Source organism: Syngnathus acus, chromosome 17 (genome assembly GCF_901709675.1).
Source record: "Syngnathus acus chromosome 17, fSynAcu1.2, whole genome shotgun sequence".
In the NCBI taxonomy this organism is placed as follows: Eukaryota; Metazoa; Chordata; class Actinopteri; order Syngnathiformes; family Syngnathidae; genus Syngnathus; species Syngnathus acus.
The window spans coordinates 1,827,035-1,846,161 of NC_051102.1; the positions used below are offsets into that span (position 1 = coordinate 1,827,035).

The following is a 19,127-nucleotide window of genomic DNA, read 5'->3' on the forward strand; positions in this document are numbered from 1 at the left end:
ACTATGCGCCATTGAACAGGAACATAGATCTACTGTACTGCGATATATTCTTTTCCTCTTCTATAGTTATATCACCCATGAGACAACAGTTACCCTTATCATAATTAATGTTGAAATATCAGTGTCATACACATTAATTGTCCATAAAAGATTATATTTTATTATTAAAAAGTATTAATATCATTGTAACTGACTGTAAAGTTATGCAACACGCTAACGAGTACACAGTCGTCGTGACAATTGGCATTGCTGTGCATTCTTTGTCTATTGTGAAATGCCCAGAAAATGTCATAATAGTGTGTCACCACTTGACAAGAAGCAGACTAATCATCTCACTTGCTAAAACAAGCTTAATTTGTTTATTTTTGTTTGTGCTCAGTGTTAATGCTGACACTTTGACAAGTCACCATGTCACGCTAACGGCTAACTTTGCTTCTATTGTCACCGTTAGCTCCTGTTGTATAAAAAATTAAATAAATGATTAAATAAACAAAAACAAATCAAGACTCTCAAACTTGTTTTGTTATCTTTTAATGGTTTTCCATGATGCAAGTGAAACTATTTGGCGCAAACAATCTACTTTGCATTCGCTTGTGCACAACAGGACGCCTACAGTGTTCGGGAAAGCAGGGCTGAAGGTGGTGGGTCAGCGGGGATTGTAGTAGAAGTTCAAAAGTTTGTCCACCATGTAGTATAGTGTGCAGAGAAAACGTCATCCCCTCATGGAGGTCCACGTCGGCTCCTAAATCAAACGTCTACCTGAGTTTCTTCATGACAAGTGTAGACTTTTAAAGTTTGATGCTACAGGTGCTTCAGTTTCCTTCCAGTCAGATCTACACTTCTAACAAGCTACAGTTTTTACCCACCTCAACCACTATACCAAAATAGAAGCTAAAATCCAATCCTGCTTTTCTTTTACAAATCCGTTCAACAATCATTAGTATTGCTCTTGCTACATTGAAAAAATAGAAAACTCACATCTTGAACGGTTGAGCTGTGTTGTGTGCGGAAAAGGAGGCTCCTTGCCCTTTGAGGCTCCTTGCCCTTTGAGTCTTCATGGCGATGTCGTATCTCGCTTCCGGAACATATGAAGCAAAGACAGACTGTAGCCCCTTTCACATTGGCCATCCATGCAGGCATTTTCCCACTGTCCTGCGTATAAGGTACATATGTGGGATGTCCACCAGTGAATTTGCCATTTTAAGACCTGGTCTCAGGGATGAGTGCAAAGCTGGGACCGCGACTTTGTGTCAAAAACTCCTTAAAACACTGCCCATCTACGGCTTTTGATGTAGTATCCCACGGTTGGGGCGGTGTGAAAGTGGCTTATGAGTTTTAAGGGCTGAGAACACAAGTGGTTCTCGAGGACCACTATCCTACATGTTTTAGATTTTCGCTTCTCTATCACATCTGTGTCAAACGATCAGGAGCCTGATATCAATCCTGATCATTTGACTCAGGTGTGGTGTTGTAGGAGAAACAACAAAAACATGAAGGATAGTGGCCCTCGAGGACCAGAGTTCAACTGTAGCTTAGAATTACCTCGCATCAGAGGTATAAAGCCACTTGTGTATAAGGATCAATGCCCGAGACCCACTGGCAACGCTCCTTTTGTGTTGAAAGCAGTTGTACCCGTCTGATGCTGACCGCGCACCTAGTAATCTGGATGTGTGAACCTACGGTGGCTATGTGGATATGATAATATCCCACTGTCTGAAAGCCAGTCATAAATGCCGAGTGGTGGTTAACAGTGTGAAAGGGGCTTATAAGAGTTTCCCAAGATTCCCTTTAGGATTCTGCAGAAGTGCTTGGTGTCGCCTGTCCTTTGTCTCCCTGAGCGTCCTCCTCCACGGCTGTCGCCGTATCCGTCGCTGCTACTTCCTGCTTGCCGTCGCCCCCTAAAGAAGTGTCCGGCGCGTCGAAGGATTCGCTCCCGAGGTCGCTGAGTTTAATGTAGCCCTTACTGTTGGAGCGCTCCAGACGAGGGCAGCTGAAGCGCCTGCCCCGCTCGCTCTGGTGGCACACGCTCACCGACAGGCTGCAACGGCGTGCTGACTTCGGCGGGTCCGTTAGCGAGTTGAGGGACAGGCGTGACCCCATCGCCTTCACAACTGGGGAGGGCGGGAACAACTGGGGCGGCTCAGCGGCAGGTACGTCCTCGGGCAAAGGACTCGTCTTTTCTTCATCGCCCTGTGCCTCCTCGTGGTCATTCCCCACCTCAATGACCACGTCTTCTTCCGCCTCGTAGTTGTTGAGCTTGATGACCGGGAGGGTGAAGGCATTTACCGAGGAGGCGACAATGGAGGTGGGGTCCCACTGGCGGGGTTGGGGGGCCTCTTCGCTGCCATTGCTGTAGTCCTTGTAGATGCTGTACACTGTGTCTGTGAAAGTCTGGACTTCCCTGGACCAGCTACGCGACGGACGCCGGAATACCTCGTCGCTGTCCAATGCGGCGGAGGAAGGCCAGGAACTGCGGCCTGCATGGTGGCCCCCCGATGGACCCTCTGCGCTCTTGGACTGAGTGTAGTTTACCAAACCATTGAGAGGTGAGTACTCCTTGGAACGGACACTATGCAGGTCTATAACCGTGGAGTAGATGTCTCTCAGGTTGATGATTTTGGTTTTCTTGTCGCGGTTCTCGTGAAGGACGGCATTGGCGCAGATGAAGAGGAAAATTCCGATGCCCATCACCAACGGTCCGAAGACTTTGAGGTTGTCGGAGTACAGGTAGTTGTCGAGGAAGTCACACAGGAAGCCGCAGTGGTTGGGAGACGGAGCCAAGTCGCTGCCGTTGGAGTGGCTCTGGTTCAGCGGGTTGAGGTTGGGGGGAGCTCGGCTCTCGTTGGAGGACGCGTTGGGGCTTTGTGAGTAACTCATTGTGCCGTAGTGTACCCCCGTCCGTCCGTGCTCTTGGTATTGCTGCTGATTCTGGCTCGGCCAGTACCCTAGTACGGCCATGGAGATGCCCACCATGAGGACCATCAGCCCAACGGCCGCAACCAGGCCAGCGGGTGAGCAGAGGTTGAGCTTGCCCTTCACTACCACCACGTCATTTTTCTTCTTCTTCTTTGATTTCCGCTTCTTCTTGTTTTCAGCGCGGTTCTTGGAGCGCAGGGAGTCCTGGCGCCGGTTCATGCGCAGCAGTCCGCCCGTGGCGATCATGGCAGCGCTCGGGGAGCGGGCTTGTCACTCAACCTGGAGGGGACAGCACAAGAGGAAGAACGTGAGGGTCCACGCTGAGCAGATGGCAGACGCTGTCTGGAGAGATTATATGTGTAATCCCGAGTTTTAGCACAGCGGATGGATGGATGGATGGATTTGCAACCAAGGTTCCACCACCAGATCACTGCTACAGTAACAAAATGATTTCCAATCTCTTTTGTAAAGTGTTATTTCCAACATTTTACTGCTAAAATTATTTTCTGTTCACTACAAATAATGTGCCGTGGCAGGCATGATAGTTAAAAGCTGTTACATTAGAAGGCAGAAGGTACAATTGATTCAATCTCGTTTCAACCAACAGTATTGACCGTAAGAGCTAATTCTCCAACAACCATTGACAAAAAGTCAACAAGTACGGCCTTAGGGAATATTTTAAAAGCGTACATCTTGCAAAAATAGAAACGCAACCGATTATTTTTACTTTCAGTGGGCGAGTCAATCCAGTCGAATTTGACCCACAGGCGGAAAAACGGACAACTTCAGCTGTATTAGTCATCAATCTGAAACCACTGGATCTATAGAGCGAAAAGCGGGAACAAGGAGTGCTGGCTGCCTGGCTGCTGTTAGACGTCGCTCTGTATGTTTATCTAAGTCTCCGAGCAGGGCCTCAGCGGCAGCGAGAGGATGTGATGTGTCCAGACAGGAGGCCAGCGGGCGTGTTGAGCCCACCTACGTCCTCCCACCCACACTCCTTCCTGCTCTCTGAGCGAATCCATCTCAGCACCGGCGTGTCTTGAGATGACACACACACGCACATATACACGCTAGTAGGACACTTCATTAGGTACACGCCACAAGGATGACAATGCTCATATGTGAAGCCGATTTCGTATTCCAACTCACAAGCCACATTATTAGGTACACATCACAACCTGATGCAATGTAAATAGATATGATTTTAAAATTGTCATAATGCTCATTTTTGTCATATAAGTGTTTATTCGAGGCTTACTGAGTGTGCTCACGAAAGGTTTCATCGTGACATCCTGGAAAGTAGGCACTCATGCACAATCTAATATTCATATATAACACTGGAATAGAATTTTGAGAAGAATATGGAATATGGCCATGGCTGTGAAAGTGATTGTAAATTCTTTTTGCTTGCACTGTAGAGTATATAAAGCCATAAATATTCTTTTTATTGGAAACTGTAATGGCCTTGTGGTGCACCACGCAAACATAATTCAATTCAATTCTGTTCAATTGTATTCACATCTCAAGGCACTTTACATATGAAACGGGTCGAGAAGTACGCTCCTCAGATAGACTGAACCTCGGGAGCAAGAATTATGGAGGCAAGAATAAACAATCCCTCCAAAGGAAAGGAAAGTTAGTGTGTGGAAGCCGTTTCGAAAAAACAATCATAACGCTCAAAAATGACTTCTAATGTGGGGCTGTGCTGAAAACACCTGGCAGTGGAGTTATGCAATGCATATATGAATACAAACTGTGCTGCAACACATGTAGACAGACATTTGACAATATCATAAGGCTCCACTGCCTAGTTGCATTAAAAATAATAATGCTATGTAACATTGTAAACATTTTTGTTGTTTTTGGTTGAGGGAGGCTGGAACTGATGAATGGCATCACATTCATCTAAATGCGGAAAGATAATTTGGATTTCTATGGTGCCAGAATTTTTCAAAATATGGTTATGTTTTACCAATCCCTGCTTCCATACCGTGTCCGCTCGCAATTTCCCCACTCTCTCGATTGCATCATTCCCAGTGAACACACATGGGCACACGCATACATAAAACAGAAGCTCCGTGACACGTGTCGATCAAAATCTGATTTGCAAAGGCAAATTATTCACATTCGACCTCATTAACTTGAGCAGGCGTACCTAATGAAGTGTCTCATGCACACGTGTAGGAGTGCAATTACTAGATATCAGCCTTATCGGGTAATTACACCAGAATAATTAATCTGAAGGTGGGCAGGCTACCATCTAGCTTCCTGAAATATGCATTGGTGCATCTTATTCTTGATTTTTTTTTAAATTCTCATCAAAGCGTGTGGGTGGAGATTTTTGCGATGGGGGGAGTTAATCGAAGGGGGTTCTTGGGTGGGTGTGGACTGTTTTGTGTGGCTGTTGGGTTCGGTTCGGGTCGACATGTTGGAGATGATGAAGAAAGGGAGGATGAAAAGGAGGCGGTTGGAGGGCTTTATTTATGCGCAATGTTGCACGACTAATGTTCTGTTGACGTGACAGCACATCTGTTTCCCCTCTGTATGTGCACGCATGAGAGTGCGCGCGTGCGTGTGGCTGAAAATGTCCAGAACCGACATATGAAGCTTCAAACACGGCCGAATTTGGGCGCACAAGACGCCCCCCAAAAATGCACGTGCACGAATTTGCTTCACGCACACACATACACACGCGAAATATCCAAGCGCGTAAGAACCATAAAACGAAAAGTTCGGCTGCATTTCTCGGAACCGTGGTGCGTTCACGGTCTTCCATAAAAGCGGCACAAACACTTCAATCCAACAGGATGTTCTTTTAAAACATAGCTCATTTGGGGGATATTAGAGATGGCTGTAAATCAGGCTTACCTGCTTAGAAATTAGGAGCATCCTCAAAGGGAGGCATCGTCGTCGATGTGCGCCACTTTGGTGGCAGAGCTGCAAGGGAGGGAGAGAAAGAGAGAGGTAAAGGGACGGGGAGATGGAGCGAGAGAGAGAGAGAGAGAGAGAGAGAGAGAGAGAGAGAGAGCTCCGTGCTCGCCTCAATGGATGCGCCTCAAGCTCAAAGGCAAAAGCTTGGAAGCAAGGAAAGGCAGGCGAGGGGCGGGCCAAGCTGAAGAGGAGAAGAGGAGCTACTCTACATGATGCCCATTTGTCATCTTTGACTTTTATGTATGTTGGCAATAATCCATTGCTACACACTTGAATCTAATGCAGAGCAGCATCACGGTGTTTATTGTTGTAGTCTTTTAGGTTGCTGTGTGTTACACGACTGCAATGCATCACACTGGGAGTCAAATGAGTTGCATTTAATTTTACTTCTCAAGGAAATTCATTTTGTTATTTTTTTTATCTAAAGTTATGGTATATGGATTATTTAAAATCGTTTTAATTATTTATTATTAGTTTTGATTGATCAAATTATACTGTTGTATTATACTATAACATTGATAGTGTTTTAAAAATGTGATTATCATTATTTACGTACTCACGTAGCATTTAATTTGTATGTTCATTATTATCATTCAGTTATTAGTTCCTATATAGTACAGTACATGTATTTGTTTATGTTGGAGTCCATTTTGTCTATACTGGAGAATGCAATATCTTGAGAAATTGTGTGTGAAGACAGCTGAGTGGCAGAATGAAGAATTGTGAAATAACAGACAGAAGATCACATGGAATGAATCAGAACATGTCAAAAGCGGTTTGAATTAGTCAAAAAAATTACAAAGGAGGGGATAAAACTATATATGTATATATATATATATATATGTATATATATATATATATGTATGTGTATATAATTATTCTATATTATTCTTAATTATTTTAGAATTAAAAATGTAGTGGCCAGAATGCTCTGAACAGTTTAAAGTGGTCCTAAGCTTTGCCAGCCAAAATGGAGCATTAAAAGGATATAAATGACACTGACAGTCAGCAGTATTCAACACTAGGGAATAATTATGGGGAGATGACTGAAAGGTTCTAGCATCTACGTCAATAAAGGGCAAAAAAAATCCATTCTCTGCACAATGCAACCAAGCAGCCAATCAAGTATCCACAGGGTATCACTGATGTCAAACGTACTATTTCACAGTTCATGATAGGAGAGGAGAGGGTAGTTCCGTGACTGACTGGTTGTGATTCGTCACGGTTATTGATTTTCTTGTCCACTTTTATAGTGAGAGCAGGCCGGGTTAAAGGTGATTGGCTAGCTTCTAAGATCCGGTGTGGAGTCTGGAAGGGGAGGCATCTGCTTGTTATAACTCACCTCAACTGTTGAAACAAGTTGCGTTCTGGTCTTTGCATGTCGAGGTACAAAAGTCTGCAGCAAGGGTCCTTACAAAGACAAGAAAATCTGAGCGCATGACCTGAACTACTTACATTGGTTCGGTTGGGACAGGTCAGCGGCATTTCCATTCATTTGGATGGGATAAGACGATTTGACCGACCGAATGTAGAGCTATCATATCAAGTATCATAACTAGACGTGTCTTCTCGCTCCTTTTTCCTTCTTTCTACCGCTAACCCAATTACCGCCCCGCTCCATTTCCAGCGGTGCCCGGCTGCTGTCAGAGATGCATGGCTGCCCCCGACCAAACCACCCATATGTCCATCTGTCTCCATGGCCCGCATTGCTCCACCGGTCCCACCGTGCCGCACATCTCATTAAGCCGGTTGGAGCCCGCAAGAACTTCAGGTGTTTGATTTACGAGCGGGTAACACACTGAGCACCGATTGCGCATTGCGATGAAGGTCAACTCTATTGAAGTGCTTTGTTGAAGGTACTTGTAGACATTTATAGTCCCCTCATGGGATTTGTTGACACATCCAGGAATGTGGCACACTGGGAAATAATCACTGGCAGGCTGGCATTGACTTATTGGACTGCTGCTGGAGCGGATGAAACAAATCCGCAATGTGAGACTTGTGTGACACAATTAAAAATTCAAAGGCTTTACTTTACTTAAAACTTCAGAGAAGCAGCATCAATGATTTTTAATAAGGCATTCCAGAAGTCGGCAGACTGAGTTTATAATTTGAAGTTGGGGATGGTGATTGAGCCAGAGAGCACATTCGACTTTTGCGAGAATTTTCTATAACAGCTGAGTTCGCTTGCACTAATTAGAATCTTCATCAGCTCATGAGTTTAGCGGCCATGTTTTGTATTGTTTTGTTTTCTTTGAGTGCAGCGAGGCCGCAGTTATGTAATCAGGGGATTATTCTCGCTTTGCCGCCAAGATGGTGGTGGAAAAACATAAAGTCTTCTTTCATCTCAACATATAGGTCATCACTTCGGGGACAAACAACAAACATCAAATGAGGCAAGGGGAAAAAAAGGGGGAAAAGGACTGTTTCACATGTGGGCAGCATGGTGGAGTTATTTTATCTCAGGATAAATTTGCTTTTTTTTGAGAATATTTTTAACAAAATCAGATTTTAGTAAGTAGAATAAATCCTTTTAATCAAGAAGTTTTTCAAGAAAAAAAAAGTTCAATTGATAAAATTCTATGAGGGAATTTCTTTGTTCATATTTTTGGTAAATTAAAAAAAACATACACACGCATATTCGTTTCAATGTTGTTCATATTGGTTTATTTACCCTGTGTGTACCCTGTGAATGACCGGTGACCAATCCAGGGTGTGTTCCTCAAATATTGCATGCTTTCCTTCCCCTTCCCTTTGCCTTGGAAGAGATGGCTGCTGGGTTACCATGGCAACCATTTCACAACGCACAGCAAAACACCTCAAAGCACCAATCCTTTTCCTTCAAGCCTTGGGGCAAAAGTGACAACTAATGGGTGTGATATTTATATTCCTCCTCAACATGCACATTGTAAGCAGAGGGTAGGCCGTGTGAAGGGGTTTGTTGCCATGGCGACAGCAACGTCAATGTCACCTGGGCAGATTAACCTGCTGCTCGCTATGACCTTTGGCAACCCTGCACCTGTGTTGCTTTTGAATTGAACCAGATGGTATTAAACCGTATTTAATGTAACTGTTTCATATCACATTGAGCCATATCAGATGTCAAACAGTTGCGAAATCAAAGTTGTGTATAATGACTCAATGGGCTAAAATTGAAATCAAACTGCGATGCATGGTATTATATTTTAGCCAACATCATTCTTTTGAGACGGCTGATCTTTTCACGTGCTAATGACTTCATCAACATTAAAGCACACCACCGTTATTAACCTTCACGACTGGAAGGACAGTCTGAAATTCCGAAAAGATGTAGCTGGAGATAGCCTTTATCAGTGTTTGAAGAGCTGTACGCATGGTAATACTGTCCAGAGACTCCAACAGCACACGGCAGCAGAAGGCAGTGATGTAATGCCGCACTTGAGCACATCCGCCACAATGGCGGCCCGTAATGCCTATTGACTATCTGTCATCTACGCACCTTCACAGGGTCACGGAAGGGATGATACTTTCGCTGGCACACAAGACAAGACACACACAGACATTGGACCGCATAATAACAAAGAGGACTATGGAAGCCACTTGATATTCTCCCTTTTCCACATGGCAGGAGAAAGAAAAACAGTACGGTGGGAGGGACAAAACAACATCGACCAAGGAAGGTGAACGATGGTTGGCTGAGGTCCAAATGCCGATTCATCACCTTTCCTTTCAAGCGGGCGGTGCGTGGCTGGCGAGAAACTGAGCTATGGACTGCGTCGCCTTGGCTGCACCAGAGACAACAGCATTGTTTCTCTCAACTTTAATGAGAGCAATGCATCCTAAATGTTCCGGGAGCATTAAGTGGCCTCAAAAATACTCTGTTTGCAACATGTTTTTTTTTTGGTCATGTTGTTTGCCCACAAAGGGTGTGATGTAAATGACCATTGCCCACAGCGTGACACATGGGCTACATTGTGGTCATCTACAAGTGCAAATATCAGGTTGAAAGAACATTGATCAGCACTTTCAGAAACCATTTGTACAAAAAAATAGGCCATCATAGGAAAAAAACTATAAATGTGTTCAATTTCCATAGAACTGAATGTAGTGGTAATATAAAAATACATACATAATTACATAGAACTGAATCTAATGGCAATATTCTAGGTCAGTGATCATCAACTCGCGGCCTGCGGGCTGAATATGGCCAACCAAACCGTCCAATCTGGCCTGCAACAGAATTCCATAATCATGAGGATTAAAGAGGAAAATATCAATTTGACGAAAAGCCTGACTCATAAAGGCTAAAAATGCCTTCAGTCTTGGAATGAAATCGAAAAAATATAGAAAGACTGCAAGGATAAGCTCCAGCATGCACTCGCGACCTCACCCCTGTTCAGCTTCCTCCCCTTTGAACGCTCGTCGGCTCGATACGAGGCCGTATGCCCGATAAAGAAAAAGACTCCTCATTGCCTGCCGCGCCAGATCTATCGGTAAAAATGCTCGCATGTGACCATGGCAACAGATGAAAACGTACGGTACTCGGCGGATGAGTGGGGCACCGCCAGTTCACTCATCAGGAAAAGCTCGGTGGGGCTGCCATGGCAACAGACTGATCACACGGAAGGGAAGAAGAGGAGGAAGAGGAGGAAGAGGAGAAAGAGGAGGCTGGCTACCACAGTAATGTGGAGGGCGGGGCAGGAAGTGACATGGCTTGAAAAGGACTTGACCCCTGTTGTACTACCGCTACGGACAAAGTGATGGACAGAAATGCACAAATAGGATTTCTGTAAGTGGTGACATCTTTTGTTGCTAGGCAGAATTTTCTGTTTAAAAAAAAAAAAAAGAATATAAAAAAAATAGAAAAAATAGAATATACGTAACTAGTCGCACTCACAAAAAAAACATATCCTACAGCAATGTTACTTTTAATAAACACCGGACTAAAACCAAAAACAATCATCAATTACTTATATATATATATATATATATATATATACACTACCGTTCAAAAGTTTGGGGTCACAAAATTGTTTGGGTGACCCCAAACCTTTGAACGGTAGTGTATATATATATATATGGCGGCTCGGTGGTGCACTGGGTAGCACGTCCGCCTCACAGTTAGGAGGGTGCGGGTTCGATTCCACCTCCGGCCCTCCCTGTGTGGAGTTTGCATGTTCTCCCCGGGCCCGCGTGGGTTTTCTCCGGGCACTCCGGTTTCCTCCCACATCCCAAAAACATGCTTGGTAGGCCGATTGAAGACTCCAAATTGTCCCTAAGTGCGAGTGCAAATGGTTGTTTGTCTCTGTGTGCCCTGCAATTGGCTGGCAACCGGTTCAGGGTGTCCCCCGCCTACTGCCCGATGACGGCTGGGATAGGCTCCAGCACACCCGCGACCCCCGTGGGGACTAAGTGGTTCAGAAAATGATAATGTTAAAAATGTCTTTGTAGAAAGACCCCCTTCCAAATAAACACTTCACCTCAAACAAACACCAAGTGCTCTCCACATGTCAGTAAATCAACACACATCACGTTCAATCTTGCCTTCCCTGTCCATGGGGCAAAATAATTGATTTTCCAGAGATGTGAGCACTTGATGTGCTTATTGTACATCTGCACCGCATGATTGATCCCGCTCCTGGCTGGCAAGCGCTCGATGACGAGACTGCCGAGCAAAGCTGATGCCACGGAATTATTGGAAGGCGGCGATGAGCACCTGCGCCTGCTTTCTGCCAAAAAGAGTGGCCAGGTCTTTGGGGAATCAGGTAATGCTATTTGTAGGTTAGACTAGATCATGTGACCAGTCCAAATGGGGCAAATTGCATCAACTGTGACCATGCGCACTAAAAAGAAATAGAATGACAGGAAATAATCCACCATCAAAAAGGCGCTGCGTCACATGTTACATACAATTACTGGAATGTGATCATTTCCTTACAGCTCACTCATGCTTGCAAGCTGTCAACATGCAAAAAAAAATAAAAATAACCAAAATGACAAATAGTAGTATATATATCATGCCAACTTGCATACTTAAAATAATTAGAAGTAAAAAAAAAAAGCTTACAAAGCACACAATGTAGACGCCAATGTGATAAATGCAATGGCTGTCTTACACAATAAAAACAGAATGAGACTTACTCCAGAGAACAATACTAAAAAAATCTTCAGCAAGCTTAGTGCATGTGTGGCTCCTTTGGATATTTTGTCATGATAACTGCCAACTTGCACAGTAAAAATAAACATAGCTAGAAAACAACTTCCCTCTTTTATGGTTATCATCACAGATTCTATCATATCAATTAAAATGGTAAAATAAAAATAAATGATAAAAATGGATTTGCATTCGTAAAAAACAGTACCACGTGTGATGTAGGCATTCACCAAGCTCATGATCTGGTGACTTTGAGTGTGTATGGCTTTAAGTGTATGTGTTCGTGTAAAAATTCAAAAGTAGGCCGCCATGAAAAATGAAAAGATATTCACACTGCAGCAGCACCGGGCAGCCTGAAATATACTGAAGTGACAATTGCGAGAAGTTTCAAGTTGGTGCAACAAAGTCAAACAAGTCGTAGTTTAGCATGAACATATAAAATGGTCGCTCATCATCATCATCAGCAGGCGGGCAGAGAAACCGCAACCTATTTGCGTAACTTGATTAAGCATTCTTTCAATAAACCCGGAGTAACAATGTAATCTTGCGTTGTACTGCCCTCTTGTGGTGGAAAGTCTCACAACAGTGAGACATACTCCAGGTTCTGTAGGCCAAGACCGTCACAATCTCATCCACACCATTCGGTACACACTTGCATAATCTAAAACCAATGCAAGAGATGTTGAAAGGCAAATAACTGCAAAGATGTACTGGTTTTCTATTATTTTTTTTGCATGGAAAGGATACATTTAAATTACAGAAACTAGATACTAGATCATGGGCACTGGTTAGCACATCTACCTCACAGTTAGGAGGGTGCGGGTTCGATTCCACCTCCGACCCACCCTCCCTGTGTGGAGTTTGGATGTCCTCCTAGCGCCCGCGTGGGTTCTCTCCCACATCCCAAAAACATGCTCGGTAGGCCGATTGAGCACTCCAAATTGCACCTAGGTGCGAGTGCGCATGGTTATTTGTCTCTGTGTGCCCTGCCATTGGCTGGCAACTGGTTCAGGGTGTCCCCCGCCTACTGCCCGATGACCGCTGGGATACGCTCCAGCGCGCCTGCGACCGTCGTGGAGACAAAGCGGTACAAAAACTGGGTGGATGAATGGATGGAAACTAGATCAAATTTGTGTGAGCAGTTCCACAACAATCCAACAGATGCCCTCATAACGCCTTTTTTCACACGCACGCACACAGAAAGACACACGTGACACACTTCGTACTGTATTACATTTATAGAACAGTTTTTCTCTTTACAAGCCGTCATACAGGAGGACCAAAGGAAAACACACACAATACGGTCCATAAACCCAAAACTATATTAACATATGATTGTCACTCACTTACTGCCAGTCACAAATAAAGTTGAGAAATAATAAATAATCTACAGAAATCTGTACAATATGCACACAGAGATGAGAGTAGCTTTGGGTACCCCGTACAAGGAAAAGAAGCGAACGTACACGAGTCGCGACTTCACAGCAACATTCAGCCACTTTTTTGTTTCTTATTTCAACATTTTAACGAATTCATCACCAGCGCAGCTTAAAAAAGAAAGAAAAAAAACAATGACAAAAGAAGTAGAAGAAGAAAAGGAGGCCATTTCATTATGTACACACAGAACAACACGTTCCCATTCCGTAAATGTTTGATGCTCGCTGTCCAGTCAGGATAAAAACAACAAGCGCGAGTCATTGAGTAAAATAGTGTGTTTGTGTCGGCTCACTGCCGAACAATACACTTGGCACGTCGGACACGTCGTCAAAGTCTTTGGAGTCATACTCTCCGAGTTAGCCGGAATTCAAATATTCCAGAGCCACTTCGTAGCAGAACTTGTACTGCTCCTGTAACGGGGTGGGTTGGGGTGTCAGATGAAGGGGGGGGGGGGGAGGGGTCGTTGAACTTCAGAGTGCAAGTATTTAAAATCAATCAAATGTATAAAATAAAATATGAGAATGGCTTTTACATTAAGGCACTGCAGCTGATGAAATAATGTTGATCACTCAAAATCAAGAAGGTTCTTGCCGCTATTGCTCTTAATTTGTAGGTGTAGCGTTGAAGATAGGCTTACCAGCAGGTCCACCATGTTGGGCTTGTTGTTCCTTAGCGTCTTGACGGCGTGAAAGACATCAACTGCATGCTGGTGCTGCAGCATCTCACACACTATGCTGATGGCGCAGAAGGTCCCGCTTCGCCCGCCGCCATTCCTGAAATACAATTGATCAGTTCCAAGTTTCTTCAAACGATGGAACGTTGCATTATTTTATTATTCATCAATACAATTATTACATTTTAACCTTATATAAAACATTCATAGATGTGTGTATTTAGATTTTATTTTATTAGAAAATCTCCTCGACATTTTAAAATATTTAAAAAATTGGATATTTTGCTGAGCGGCTCGGTGGCGCACTGGGTAGCACGTCCGCCTCACAGTTAGGAGGGTGCGGGTTCAATTCCACCTCCGGCCCTCCCTGTGCGGAGTTTGCATGTTCTCCCCGGGCCCGCGTGGGTTTTCTCCGGGCACTCCGGTTTCCTCCCACATCCCAAAAACATGCTTGGTAGGCCGATTGAAGACTCCAGATTGTCCCTAGGTGTGAGTGCGAGTGCAAATGGTTGTTTGTCTCTGTGTGCCCTGCGATTGGCTGGCAACCGGTTCAGGGTGTCCCCCGCCTACTGCCCGATGACAGCTGGGATAGGCTCCAGCACGCCCGCGACCCCCGTGGGGACTAAGCGGTTCGGAAAATGGATGGATGGATGGATATTTTGCTTGCAGTTCTATTTCTTGGGTAGAGAAAATTACTGGTGCAGTAAACACACAAGGCCACTAGATGGTAGTGTTTCCTCTCAAACCAAATATTAGTTGGTGAACTTACAAACAGTGGACCACAGTGCGTCCCTCGCCGCCGTCGTATTCATCCTGCCACTTGTCCACCTGCCGGATGAGCTTAAGGAAGGAGCGCTTGGACATGGGCGTGTCTCGATACATGGGCCAGCCCAGGAACTGGAACTGCTGCACCATGCGGTAGCCGTCCTGAGGCTGACCAAACCAAACATCACAAATATGACGGGGTTAAGAACCACACGGCAGGTGTGAGTGTGGGACTCGTATCGGTCTCAGTGCATTCTTAATATGGATTCCTGTTATGGATTCCAATAGCTCTGGTCTCTCGGTCCCCTCTCTCGCTAGGGGCCCGAGGTGATTAACGAGTAGCCTGCCCGCACGTGTGTGAGATGCAAAAGCTAAGCACGTCGTCCCTCCTGGGAAACCAACGTTGATGGATGAGCATGGTTACCGTGGGAGACGCAGAGTTAAGCAATCAGCAAAGATCAAGACGCTCTAAATCGCACCCGGACACGTCGATCGATATCTGCTGTCAGCGATCATGCGTGATTATATGGGCTTGGATGCAGCACGCACGCATAAAATCTTTGGTGTCATCAAAACTTCTAAACGGCGCGCTAATCCTGTTTGAAATCACACTTTTGGGTAGTGAATAAACATGGAAAAAAGACTATGAAAGTATTTGGGGTATTTTGTTATTATACTATATATAAAAAAAAAAATCAGGCAATCATTACTTAGGGCTAAACAATCAACTAGAATAGCGATTAAACTCAGATAAGAAAATGAAGCATATGAAAAGAAAGGAAGTTATGCTTTTCAAGAAAAAATTATGGATTCAAGACATTTGTTAAAGGAAAAAAAACAAGAAACAAAATGTATTGTGTTGAAAATTGAAAAAAAAAGTAAATTTATTTAATAGAAAAAAATATCTTTTAAAGAATTTCCTTTCAGATTTAGATGTAATTTTTGAGGATAAAAAAGACATTCACAAAAGCGTAAAAGGAAGTTAGCAAATATTTTGGTAATTTAATTGGTCATTTTGAAAATTTAGTTAAATTAACTACTTAAAGTTCCCATCAATTCATTATGTACACTTGCACAATCGACCCAAATAAGGACTGAACACTGAAAAGAAAAGAAAAACAAAACACCAAAATGAAAACGTAAAAAAAACATTTGCATTTAACATATCCATTTTAATTGTTTTATAATTATTCATTTTTTAAATGAGTATTTATCCACGCTGGCAAAACGCCAAGTTTTAAAAACAACTTTCCTCAACAATGTTGATTGCACTCCTTTGGGGTTAAAGAAAGAAAAAGCACGTGAGAGCTAGCGTAGCGGCATTCTCGTTAAAGAACAGAAGGCCTCGGCCTCAGCACAGCTTGAACGGACAAATGGCGGCGACTGAGTGGGACGTGTGAGGTGCGCAGGCAGAATAACTTGGCGCAAGAAGAAAACAAGTTAGAGAGAAAGTCACTAAAAACAGAAAAGGAGAGAAAACAAGCTGAGCATTTTATGGGTGCGCTCACCCGTGCTGCATTGTAGATGCGGAATATTCTGCTGATGATGTCCTCCTCCAGGTCGGCGGACACAAATTCCACCTGGATGGGGCCGTGGCGGTGGACGCCGTTTTCGGGCCAATACTGCGGGCACAGCTACAAAAAAACACCACACAAATGAGTACTTTTAGGCTTTTTTATTTTTATAGACAACATACAGTATGTGTTTTTCCAAAGGAAATTATAATTCAAGATAAAAGTTGTACTACATTGGTATTTAAATTTCTAAATAATGCATATACTCATTCTACTTCGCGGAATTTCATTTTTCGCGGGTGGTTCTGGAATGCATCTCCTACGAAAAACGAGGGATCACTGTGCGTTAAAAAAGGTCACACACTTGAGAGGTAAAGTCAAAAAAGTCGACATTTTCAAGATGGTGGAAAAAAATAGATTCAAAGAAAAAGCAAATTTTTCAAATGGGGACACAGCATATTTTTGCAAAGAACATTTTGGACTTCACTTCTGCTTTTAAAAATGAAGGCATCAGCCATATTTGCAAGTTTAAAAGCTTGCCTCTGTTGCCTTTCCCTTTTCTCACTTCCCTAGAGATGAATGAGTGTGTATGTTATGTGTGTTTTGTGTGTGTGTGTGTGTGTGTATCCCACTTGTGGGTCATGCCACACTGAGAAATGCTTGGTCACACGACGGCAAACAAGAGAAAACAAGCCCACTTGAGAAGAGTTGAGAATGCACACTCACAAGCATGAATACAGTACAACGTGTGTGTGTGTGTGTGCGTGTGTGTGTGTGTGTGTGTGCTGATGTGTGACAAGCACAAATATAGATGCTGATGCCGAACACGGTACGTTCCCTTGCCGCCATCGACAGCTGCACTTCCTGCCTTCCCACGTCGGTGTGCTACAGTGAGAATATTGAATGAAAGACGCTCTCCTTCCTTCACCCGGGGAGGGAGGAAGAGTGGGAGGAACGATGGCTTTGATGGGCGGGTGTTATGACAGAGCCTCGGGCTGAGAAAGGTGGAGAGCGACCGAAGCTGATCACTCAGCTCATTGACAACACGCGCACACGCCCAAACTGAGTTTTTTACCCACAGTGCATTGCTACACAACACACCGCGGCCTCCGCTGGGATTTCGAAACTTTTCTATGGATTTTGGCCTTTTCCAGTTTTAAGTTCAATTTTATTTCTTACATTGTTTTAACAATATTCCATCCATCCATCCATCCATCCATCCATCCATCCATCCATCCATCCATCCATCCATCCATCCATCCATCCATCCATCCATCCATCCATCCATCCATCCATCCATCCATCCATCCATCCATCCATCCATCCATCCATCCATCCATCCATCCATCCATCCATCTTTTGCATACCTGGGCAGGGTCGACATCGTTGAGCATGACGATAGAGGTGCAGTGGTAGTCCAGCACCAGCCTCCAGAAATCCTTGACCGTGTTGGGAAGAGGATGCTGTGTCACGATGAAAGCCGACGGCTGCTTGTAGCTCTGTCGGGACGGACAGCAACAGGCATGTTTGGAATATTTTGGACAAAGTCGGAAGTGGACAAGCATTAGCGCGTCGTGTACAAACTCCATAACACAGAGGAGATTTGATGTTTCTCCAAAGGCTGACAGGACGACCATCTGGCAGTCAAAGCTGACACGCCAGATGGTTGCTTTGACCGAAGACACAGGAAAGCGACACAAACCTCTTTCAAGGCCATGACTGTTTACAAACTCTTCTTTGCCATTGTTTGCTAGCTCATACTAAGCAATTTGGGGGCCAACCCGGTTTACAAACACTTTACACTCCTTTAGAATTGTAACACATGAGCAGCCACAAGTCATTTCCAATAAAAGTCGTCTCTTACATCCATGAGAGCAGCGTTGATGTAGTTGGAACTCTCGCCGTCGATGGTGATGAGGAAGGGCAGGCAGCGGTCGGGCGGGAGCACATCCATGCAGCGGTTCTTTTCATGGTTCCTGGGCAGCAACGCAATGCTGCAGTCCTCCACCCTCAGCGTGGGTGTCACCATATTCAGAGTCTGAACCAATGAAAAAAAAACAGCAAGCCTGTTTTATCCTGACAAGCTAACAGTGTCCATGTTGTACTATTTCTATTTTATTTTTTTTACTGCTGTCATTGGGAAGGCCTACCCGAAACTCCTCCTTGATGGGGCTGGAGTTGGTCTGCGGGTCGAGGCGGTTCATGTCGTAGTACACGGAACGGAACTGTCCGGCGGGGATGGTGGTGTCGCCGCACAGGCACGCTTCCAAGATGGCATCGTGGATGAAGACATACTGCTCCTGCGAGACAGGGCATCCTCATTGCGAATCCGTCAGGGAATAACGTACAGGACAGTCGACCCCAATTTTCACCAGCACCATAATTAACGGGAAAAACGGCGCAATGATGTCCCTATCGAAACCTTTCCATGAACTGTCCCCTCTGCGCCTCCCCAGGCTGTTTACTCTGACTAATGTTTGTCTTTGATTTCGTTTTTAAAGGTCACATGACATATTTTGCTGCGTTTGGTTATCACTGCAGGAACTGTACTACCTCCAATACTTTGACCTTTTAAAAACCCTCTCTGACCCAAATTCACACTGACAACCCCTGGCCCTTGCCAGTTTACATTTTGAGCGCTTTTATTATTGTTTTGTTCAAAGCAACGCACCGCTTTTGATAACTCCTCATCCGTTGAAGAAAAAAAAATGTGGAAAAACCAAAGTCTGCTTGAAAATAGTAAAGCAGATTTTTGATA

The 19,127-nt window shown here is 44.3% G+C and overlaps 2 protein-coding genes across 12 annotated transcripts in view; both read right to left on the reverse strand.

Moving 5' to 3' along the window:
- Positions 1 to 515: 515 nt before the first annotated feature.
- On the reverse strand, positions 516 to 5,912 carry LOC119137384 (transmembrane protein 200C-like). Its single transcript, XM_037276663.1, has 2 exons — positions 5,785 to 5,912; positions 516 to 3,195 (listed from the first exon to the last, which is right to left on the reverse strand). Exon 2 carries the CDS (start codon positions 3,160 to 3,162, stop codon positions 1,789 to 1,791), a length of 1,374 nt encoding a protein of 457 aa, XP_037132558.1. The 5' UTR covers positions 3,163 to 3,195; positions 5,785 to 5,912; the 3' UTR covers positions 516 to 1,788.
- Positions 5,913 to 13,203: 7,291 nt separating this feature from the next.
- LOC119136981 (receptor-type tyrosine-protein phosphatase mu-like) overlaps positions 13,204 to 19,127 on the reverse strand; it is a 102,429-nt gene continuing 96,505 nt past the window's right edge. For 10 of the 11 annotated variants that reach the window (XM_037275917.1, XM_037275918.1, XM_037275916.1 and 7 more), the window contains 7 exons: positions 18,520 to 18,669; positions 18,234 to 18,407; positions 17,737 to 17,868; positions 16,364 to 16,489; positions 14,860 to 15,023; positions 14,055 to 14,190; positions 13,204 to 13,827 (listed from right to left, as the gene is read on the reverse strand). In XM_037275917.1, the coding sequence (XP_037131812.1) occupies positions 13,774 to 13,827; positions 14,055 to 14,190; positions 14,860 to 15,023; positions 16,364 to 16,489; positions 17,737 to 17,868; positions 18,234 to 18,407; positions 18,520 to 18,669 (936 nt within the window). In that variant the 3' untranslated portion in view covers positions 13,204 to 13,773. The remainder of the gene's footprint in view (positions 13,828 to 14,054; positions 14,191 to 14,859; positions 15,024 to 16,363; positions 16,490 to 17,736; positions 17,869 to 18,233; positions 18,408 to 18,519; positions 18,670 to 19,127) is intronic. The other variant, XM_037275909.1, reaches the window with a different exon arrangement.